This window comes from Parus major, chromosome 2 (genome assembly GCF_001522545.3).
Source record: "Parus major isolate Abel chromosome 2, Parus_major1.1, whole genome shotgun sequence".
In the NCBI taxonomy this organism is placed as follows: Eukaryota; Metazoa; Chordata; class Aves; order Passeriformes; family Paridae; genus Parus; species Parus major.
The window spans coordinates 63730470-63740053 of NC_031769.1; the positions used below are offsets into that span (position 1 = coordinate 63730470).

Sequence of the window (9584 nt, forward strand, 5' to 3'; positions counted from 1 at the left end):
AGCTCTCTGGCCTGGGACCAGGTGCTGAGACTCTTGCTGGAGCTGCACCCGTTCCTGGCCACATCCCTGCAGATCCAGAACCCCATCTGACTGACCTGGCATCCCGGCTTGACCTCAGCCCTGCCTCATCCCTGCGACTTGCCTGGCAAACCACTGCCCTGCTGGCTGTGGCCACTGCGCCGCCTCCCGCTCAGCCTCCCGCTCACGCAGCACAAGGTCACTGCCCTGCCTGATCTACTGTGACAAGGGAGGAGGGAAGGAAAACCACAGGCTGTGACCCTCCTGCCAAGGTACACTACCCTGATACTCAGAGTTCTGAGCAACTCCAGAATCTCAGCAATCTAATGGACCAGCCCTCTTGCTTCTATCTCTCTCAGCACCAGGCACCAAAGAAAATACGGTTGAAGAAATCAAAGCTCAGGATCTGAACAAAAAGGGACATAAGTTAAATGAGGCCAGAAAAAGGATACCTTACCTTCCATGTGTATCTTCCAGGATATTTCTCTATGAAAGGTTTATATTTAGAATGATTTCAGGCATTAAGGGAATCAGCTGAGGACAAAGACTGATCAAATAAGCCCTTTGGTCTTTAAATACACTTTCATACAGTATTTTCTAAATCTAAAATAGATTATGCCCTCAGGAAAAAAACAAAACAAAACAAAACAACAACCAACCAAAAAAACCCATACAAATAAAAGACCCCAAACAAAAAAACTTTAATATAATAGTTGTCTGAATATGTGGTCTGTATGCTTTTGTGCTCTCCACCTCCCTCCCAGTTCAGATTTTTATATTTACAAGTTACTAGATTCAGGAATAGAATAGATTATTTACACATTTCATGTTTACAAATAGATCCTGACACCCTGCAGGAAAGGCACCAAACTATATCAACCCAGATGAACAATTAGAGACAAAATAAGTTGTGCAGAACACAAAAGTTTGCAATAATAATTTATTACTTTATTTAAAATAACATTTTAATGAAGCTGTGCCTACAATTCAGCATTACCTAATAAAGCATATTTTTTGATTTATGAGTAGTAATCTGTAAAAGTGAAATGAATGACATATAGCTGAGCTTACAGGTGATTGCAAGGCATGGGTATGCATTTATTGCATTACAGCAGAGCCTTGACAGCTGGCTCTGTGATTGTGTTTTGTGGGACCAGGTTCCACCACGCAGTGCTGGGAGAACAAACTCCCTGACTGACAAACACTGTGAATGGATAAACTGGCATGGAAAGGGAGATGGAACATCATAAGCAAGTTTATTGCATTAATTACTCAGTTTAATTAATTAATTAGTGACAAATTGGCAACTCCTCTCCCCTGGTTTTAGAGGTATACAGGATTTTAGAAGGACAAGTTAGATGTGCAATTAAGCTTCAATCCTGCAACTATCTGAATGCAAGGGCCAGGAGGTCTTTGCTGACACTAAGCTGCAGGACCAGAAGCTAAACTAATGCTGTACTCTATTTTCTTGCTTGCTTTCAGTGCAGAAAATGTTAAGACAAATACAAGGGCTCTCTATGTCGGTCCTTTAAAAACACAACCCGCGTGCATTAGGATATGAAAAATACAACGCACAGGTAGCAGTGTCTTTTCCACTTAAGTGCAGCACATTTCAGCAGTTGCATTCTTGGGCTTCTCAGTCATGTGTCTTCAAGTCACTTGATGCAGATTTATGGCTTAATAGGTTTTTTCCATCATCTGCAATCCAAGCCGTCCAACCATCAGTAAACTGTGGAACAGAATAGTTGTTATAAAAAGAGGGAGGTGGAGGCAAAAATCCCATAAAGAACAAGAAGGAAGAAAACATTGACATCATTTCATTTAGCTGAACGCCACCACAAGATTTCGTTTTTCACAGAACTTGCCATGTAACATTTTTAAAACAATATAATCCACAAATAAGTTAAATAATTGTTTATTCAATAACACAGACAAGAACAAAGGACAGCTGGTTACCTGGCACCGGCAATTATCCCGGGCATTGCCTTTTTGGAGTTGTAAAACCTCATTCCCATAACAGCAGACAAGGTGCCGGACGCCGCTGTTGAAAAGAAGCCCAGTCAGAACCATTTGACACAGAAATGCCAGCTCAGCTGGACACTGAGCAGCACCAACCAAACAGATCTACAGGAACAGAAAGGAATTCCTCCCTCTCTGAGTAAACAGCTGGATTTTCTTCAGCATCAAAGCTGTCATTACAAGCTTCTCAGCAGCTTTGGTAGGCACACTCCACTGCTCAACCAAAGCGAGATCTCACCCGGGTTGAGACCACAGTCTGATCACCCACAAACTCTAACCCTCTGAACAGGTCAGTAGCTCTCCCTCCACCCTTATTTGCAAAAGAATTATTATTCCCTCAAACACAGGCCGGCTCAAAACCTCCAGAAAGCTGGAATGGTGACAGTATTCACTATGTAGGAGGTAAGTATTATTTACACTTCCCATTTCTCCATGATATTCTGAACTGGAAAGCGGCACTAAATACTACAACAGGAAAGAAAACAACCCCACTTGAAACTATGATTAGAAAACAGAAAGCAGTCCAAAGGATCCAACTGAAACAGCAATTAACATCTTTGACATTACTCCAAATTATTTTATCTCTAAATGTGAAACATGAAATTCACAGGGCATTGTTTCTTTGAAGAAGAGAGGCAAGTGAAAGTGCTGTATACCTTTTTCCAAGGCCTTAAGATTTTTTGCATCAGACAGGGTAAAAGGTAACCTCTGTCAAGGTTCTATTTCTGCATTTCTACCCCGATGTACTGGGACCAACTTACAGCTCCTCTGCAGGAGCCAAAGCTGCACATCATGAGGAGGGAGGGAGGGAGGGCTGTACCAGACTGAAACATCACTCCTTTCAAGAGGTCCATTTGAAAGCACTCCATCACATATCACACACTATATCACCACATCAGGATATACAAAAGCTGCTCATGCCTCTTCCATGACACTGCCTAAAAACCCATGCCAGAAATGCACAGCCATTCCCACAGCATGCCTAAGTGGAAGGACAGTTCACAAATGGAAATTATGCTTTATATTGAGCTGCATTTTACATTTCATTCCTTACTGATGAGGTTGGTCCTCTATGGTGGCTTCCTATAGAACCTTTCAGCACATTAATCCTTTTGGTTTAAAATAGTCTTAAATCACTGTAAAGCTATAGTATCAGAGCACTAGTGACACTATGGAGTAGTTACAGAACTAGCATGATCCTCAAGAAGTCATCTAGGATGCCCTAGTGCCTAAAGGCACAATCAGTTCCTGATAGTGATTTAACCAGGTATTACACTCCTGCAGCAAAGGAGCTCCCTGAGGTTCATCTGAGTGCTTCATAATACTTTCCACATCAAAGTGATGTGATTTCATCCTTCTCCTTCCCCTGAAGAACTGCAAGCTTAAAACCCACAACTTCTTCTAAGTTCTACTGTAAGCAAGCAGAACAGATCACTGCCTCTTTTCTTTTACATACTGTTTCTTCCAGAGTGTTTGATGCGTTGGAACACGTACTGCTCCTCTGAGATGCTTGTGCAAAGCAAGGTTCCATAAGGCCACATACCACCTGTCACAGTGCTGTCACTACTGCAAAAATAGTGCTTATTCCACCACCACGGGCTAAAAACGCTACTTCAAAACCAAAAATTTTCCATGTGTTTCCTGCACCTCATGTGTTGGTGTAACACGTTATCTAATCTGGCATAGGAGACAGGTATTTCTCATCAGCTCTGGATTCAAGCAAGACAATCCAGGTCTTCTATCCAGGTATCGTGCACAAATACAGGAGGTCCTGCCACCACTTACAACATTTGTATAGGTAAAAGGGCACAGGGCAGCTGAAACATGCTAGAAAAGGAAGGCTACTGTTCCCACCGCTTCCACTAACCCTCAGTACTCGGCTGCCGAGCAAACTTACCGAGGGAAAGCCACACATTCTTTGGATCTTTGGACTGCTGGTAGGCACCGAGTCCCGCTAAGCCGCCAAACAGAAGACCGGCAGCTAGAGAAGGGACGCTGCCTTGAATAAAAATATAAATCAGTCAGCGGAAGAACGCGCACAGAGACAGCCTGCACATCAAACGAAAGCACTTTGCGAGTTTCCCGTTCTAGTAAATCCACAAAACCAACCCAGCCAAAGCATTAGGGGTTAAGTTGAGGGGTTTGGGGAGTTTTTTTCAGATACTCCGCAGTCCTCCGCGAGGAGGTGGCAACAAGGACTTAGCGGGACCATCGGGGTCACCGCCGGCCCGGCAGCGGGGAGGAGCGGAGGGGAGCTGAGCGGAGCTGAGCGGAGGGGAGCTGAGCGGAGGGGAGCTGAGCGGAGGGGAGCTGAGCGGAGGGGAGCTGAGCGGAGGGGAGCTGAGCGGAGGGGAGCTGAGCGGAGGGGAGCTGAGCGGAGGGGAGCTGAGCGGAGCTGCCTGCGGGCACGACCCGGACACCCGCACCCACCTGCCTTGGCGTAGCCCACGACACCGCCAGTCGCCACCAGCGCCGCGTAGCCGAAGCCCAGCCAGTCGTACTCCATCTGCGGGCAGCCGCGGAGAGCCGCGCAGCGCAGCGCCGACCTTGGGCCGCCCTCCCTCCGGCCCTGCCCGCCCGGCCCCCGGTGCCGCCTCCCGGAGGTCCCGCCCGGCCCCCGGTGCCGCCTCCCGGAGGTTCCGCCCGCCGCCCGTGACGGCGCTCGGGGAGGGCCGGCACCGGCGGCAGCGCGGAGGCAGAGCTGGCTCGGTTCCGGGAGGATTTACTTAACTGGGTTCCCATCAGTAGCACAGTTGGAAAGTCAGAAATGAAGCAGGAAGCACCCATCTCCCCTTTTGTTCCCAGGCTCGACATCATCACCCCGCACTGCCAGGGAAGTGGAGGCTGCGGTCGGTCCATAGCGCCTCTTGGGCGCTGCTGCTGCTCCCTCCTCGCACCCTTGCCGTGCCCGAGCGTGGGGTCCCTCCCACGGGAGACAGTCCTGCACAGAATTCCACAGCGTAGGCCCTTCCGCGGGGTGCCCTCCTTGCGGCCAGGCTGCTCCAGTGTGGATGCTCTGCGTGGTCACAAGTCCTGCCAGAACACTTGCTCCAGGGTGGGCTCCTCTCTCCGTGGGCTGCAGCTTCCTCTGGGGCACGTCCACTGCTCCAGTGTGGGCCCCTCTGTGGGCCGCAGGTGGGTCTCTGCTCCGTGGGCTGGAGGGGCTTCAGCCACCTCACCGGGGGCTGCACCACGCTCTTGGCCTGGAACACCTCCTGTCCCTCTTCTTCACTGACCTTGCTGTCTGCAGGGGTGTTCCTCCCTAAAGGCTCTCGTTCCTCTCTCCAGCTGCTGATGCTGCTGTGCAGCAAGTACTTTCTTCTTCTTAAATACATTATCGTGGAGGTGCCACCCGTGTTGTCATGAGTTCAGCCATGGCCAGCAGCGGGTCTGTCCTGGAGCTGGCTGACTCTGCCCAACATGAGGATAGGTGCTGGTGTCTCCTCTCAGAAGCCAGCCTTGCCCTGGAGGCCCAATCCAGATGTCAAAAGAAGGCATCTGGATTGTGCCAAGGATGCCACACGCATGTGGAGCCATGGTGGTGTTGTGCTACTGGGCACAATGCCCAGCACCACGTAGAGCAGCCTGCCCAGCACTGCACTGTGCACTGCACAGTCCTTTGTCCCAAAGGCAGGTTTGCTAACTGGTGCCCAGTGCCAGTTCACTCACTGAGACAGGTATTTCCATTGTTCATTCTGGTTTGCACAAAGCAGGGAGTTTGGTCCTCTCACTTATCATCAGTATGTACACTAGGTATATGTTTTGACAAACTTATTGTACTATTTATATGTTTTAACAAACTAAGGCAGAAACATTCATTGGTTACATAACTTTTCTGTAATCAGTGCTTGACTCCTGTCTACTTGCTAGTTATATCTCTCACTTCTCATGCTAATTAGTCCACAGGTGCAGTTCCTTTCTCCATCTGAGTCTGGGGTCTGTTTTGAGTAGGTAGGTGGTCAATGAGTGGGCTGTGATTGCCCACTGCCAGAATTTACTGCTGCCAGTTACTGCTCAGTTCTGCTGACTTCACTCCTGGTGGCTCTTGTCCAGACAGCCCGTTCATCTTGGGATTGTCTTCTCTTTTCCTTAAAACAAAAGATCAGACAAGGATATGATGCTCACAATACAACTGCTTAATCACAATTGTTCAGCAACAGCTACTGATTAACAAAGAAAAAGAGAGCATTGCAAAGTTTGACTCAAACCCCTGTTCAAACATTGAGGGGCTTGGTATTAGTCCTAGTCCCTGAAGGAGAGTGCAGCTCTCCTGGTCTGGGTCTGCAGAGGTGCCTGGGACTGACTGGCTGGAGAGCAGCTTTGCTGCAGCTTTCCCACTCCTGGGGAACAGGAAAGGTCTTGGACATTCCAGAATGTCACAAGAAGTTGCCCATGAGGCTGCAACACGGTCTTGCAGCAAAAGTGGGAGACAGCACCCTGGACTGCATTAGACAGGTTTGGGCAGATGATCCTTCCCCCCAGCTCTGTGGTAAGACTGGAATCTTGGGAATTCTGTTTTAGGCTCAGTGGTGCAAGGCAGACATTGACATACTGAAGCAGGTCCAGCAAAGGGCTCTGTTGATGGGTAAGGGCTTGGGGCATCTTTCCTGCAAGAAGTGTCTGAGAGAGATGGAACTCTAAACTCTGCAAAGCCCAGGGGCTCCTTATGGATCCATAAAAATATCTGATGGGAAAGGGTAAAGCAGGTAGAGACAGGGTTTTCTCAGTGGTACCCACTGACAGCACAAGGGGTAATAGGCACAAATTGAAATATTGGGAATTTCATTCAAACATAAATTAAAACAATTTTCATTTTGAAGGTGGCCAAATAACAGAAAAGGCACTAAGGCATGAAGTCTCCATCCATGGAGATATCCTTCCCCAAACTGGACACAGTCCTGACCATGCTTTGAGAAAGGAGGGTAGGTCTTGGTGGGCTTCAGAGGTCCCTTCCAAGCCCTGCTGATCCATGACTGTGTGTGGCACAAACACAGTGACACTGATGGAAATTTCTCAGCTGATCTCTGCCTCCTCCCTTCTCAGATGTGGTTTGAAAACTGAGCACTGAGGTTTGTGACAAAATCTTTTATGTATTTTACAGAAAGGAGTAAGTATGTCATTAAGCCCATGACACAAGAAGCAAATTAATTACTTTCTGACCTTGGCAGGGCTTGTGCTTTAATGTGTACCCAAAGATTTATTTAACTTGGCAAGTTTCAAGTCCTGTCTACAGAGCAACACAAAATGACATTCACACACCAGCCCAGAATTGTTTATTATTCTTGTAAGTGAGCCTTCATGTGTTGGTGAAGTCACCAGCCATAAGACAGCAGGATTTGCTAGGCAAAAACCTTTTCTTGGATGTCCCCCTGTTGCCAAAGGTCTGAATCTTCCCTGGATTCCTGGTGTGGGGAGAGGACAGAGATGGAAAGCAAAGCCATAGCTATAGCATGGCACTGTGAATCTGGAGCAGTGAAAATTGGTCTTTGTTTAAATCCATTGAGAATGATTTTCAGAGAGTCATCAAAAGTGCCCCTCTACTGTAGAATAATGCCAGTAAAACTTTTTTTAAGCATTATGTCAAGCTTTTCATTAGGTGTTTGTATGATCATAGGCTGGTTCCTGGTGAAGGCTGAGGGCTCCTAGTCCTGGAATTACCTCTGCTATTTCTTGTTTTGGGGCTGTCTCCAATACTGCTTGGCCTCTTGGCAGAGGAATTGATACAGCTCAGACAATTCCAGTAGGAGTGGAATGAGAGGGCTGTGAGCCTGCTGGTTTAGGCTGGCACTGCTGCCGGACATCAAGCTGCAAGATCAGCCTAAGACTTGTCCTCCCTTCTTTTTAACAAATCCTGCTAGTGGACCTGCTGCCAGGGGATTTGTTTCAGACCCCCAGAGTGTTAGAGCAGCATTTGTGCAGGTACCTGGTTTGCAGTGGCAGGCCCAAGCCCTGCAGGGAACAGGAGGAGGCACGGTGCTGCATCCTGCTTCCCTTGGACCTGCTCTCACAGCTCTGCTCCTGTGGGCTCTGTCACAAGCCCTGCAATCAGGGGACACCAGATATTTTTGGCTGGTGTGCGTACCTCTGATGTCAGAGGCACACATGGAACATACACCTTCCCAGGGATGGAGGGGTTTTGGTATCGTTTGGGTGTGTTCAGCTAAAAGGCAAATTGCATGAAACCTGCAAGTTATTCTGCTGGCTTGGATCAGGCCCCACGAGCTGACTCACGTCTCAGCTCTCCTTGAAACTTCACAGTGCCATGCTGTGGGGTGGAAAACAAGCACCTTACACTTCTTCCTGCACCTGGAGAAACAGTGTGTCTGAGGAAGGTGCAAGTTCATGAAGAAACCCTCAGCTCCCACATCTCACAGTCTGGAGTCCCTGTAAGAAAAAGCCCCACTGAATTTGAGGTTAGCAAGCATTGGCCCTGTCAGCTCATGCATCCCATTACAACTACTGTGCTGCAGAACTGCCCCGCAGAGTACTCCACCTCTTGCAGTAATAGACAGTTTAACAAACCCTGATGATGAGTTCAAGTTAAAACAAGCCCTTGCAAGCAATGGTGATGTCTCCTCCCCACCACTGGCAGGAGGTGCAGTGGTAGCTTCTCCAAATGTCTTCTCCCTGCCTCACACACCGAATGGCAGAAGAAGAATACATGTTGCTTCTGTCTTTCATTCTCGATATTTTGACTATCTCAGATGCTAGGCAATTAAGGAAAGGCATTGCAGTATCTACACCAGGCACAGAGGTTTGCAGAGTCATGGAGCTGCTGGTACAGTATCACACAGTGAGTAAAAACCCTTGATGCTAGGAGTGCACAAAGGCTGAGGAAAGGGAACTGATGATTTTCATTCATAAACATGAATCTTAATCCCAAAGCAATGGCAGCTTGTGCAGATGTACTTGTCAAAGCTTCAGACCTTTTTCCAGTGGGGTTCTGAGCCCCTCCAAGGATGGAGACTGCCCAGCTTCCCTGGACAGCTTGTTCCTCTTGGTTTAATGTCCTTGGAATCAAAAGGCTGCAGTTCCACATATACCCTTACAGTGAGATTTCAGCTTTTTTGGACAAGGTGTTTAAGAGTCTTTAGGAGCAAATAAGAGGAAAGGCATCCAGTGGGTTGTCCAAGCAAGTCATATTGACTACAGTGGAAAGTCTGACTTGCTTGGAAGTCCCATTTGAGAGAGCAGCATGTCCTTTGCATGCCCCATCTCAGTCAGGGTTTCAGTGAGTGACTGAAGAGAACAGAAGACTTTTCTTCTTTGTTTATATCAATTCAGAAATATTATGTTTTCAATTTAAAATTAATTAAGAATTCTGAATTCAATTTTTTTTTATTTTTTTCCTTTGCCATATTTATAGAAGACAAGGAGGTACAGATACAGGAGCCCAAGCTCTCTCTGTGGAGGTGCACCACAGCTGCTGAACTGAATCACTGCTGTTATTGTTGTTCAGGGGAGTCTAACCTTCCTTAACATCCTTCCTGTAAGCCACCCCCTCCAGTTTTTCATCTTTCCCTTTCTTTTACTGCTATTTCAAAGTA

The 9584-nt window shown here is 47.5% G+C and overlaps 1 protein-coding gene across 1 annotated transcript; it reads right to left on the reverse strand.

Annotated features, from left to right (window-relative positions):
- Window positions 1-940: 940 nt before the first annotated feature.
- LOC107200842 (transmembrane protein 14C-like) lies at window positions 941-4618 on the reverse strand. Its single transcript, XM_015619851.3, has 4 exons — window positions 4468-4618; window positions 3935-4036; window positions 1975-2059; window positions 941-1747 (listed from the first exon to the last, which is right to left on the reverse strand). Exons 1-4 carry the CDS (start codon window positions 4541-4543, stop codon window positions 1696-1698), a joined length of 315 nt encoding a protein of 104 aa, XP_015475337.1. The 5' UTR covers window positions 4544-4618; the 3' UTR covers window positions 941-1695.
- Between the last annotated feature and the right edge of the window lie 4966 nt (window positions 4619-9584).

Bases quoted from the DNA above. Each gene is read 5' to 3' on its own strand.
- LOC107200842 (XM_015619851.3), bottom strand. From the start codon at position 4,543: ATGGAGTACGACTGGCTGGGCTTCGGCTACGCGGCGCTGGTGGCGACT. The intron at 4,037-4,467 runs GTGGGTGCGGGT...TTTTTATTCAAG, and splicing joins CGTGGGCTACGCCAAGGCAG to GCAGCGTCCCTTCTCTAGCT. The intron at 2,060-3,934 runs GTAAGTTTGCTC...TCTTTTCAACAG, and splicing joins GAATGTGTGGCTTTCCCTCG to CGGCGTCCGGCACCTTGTCT.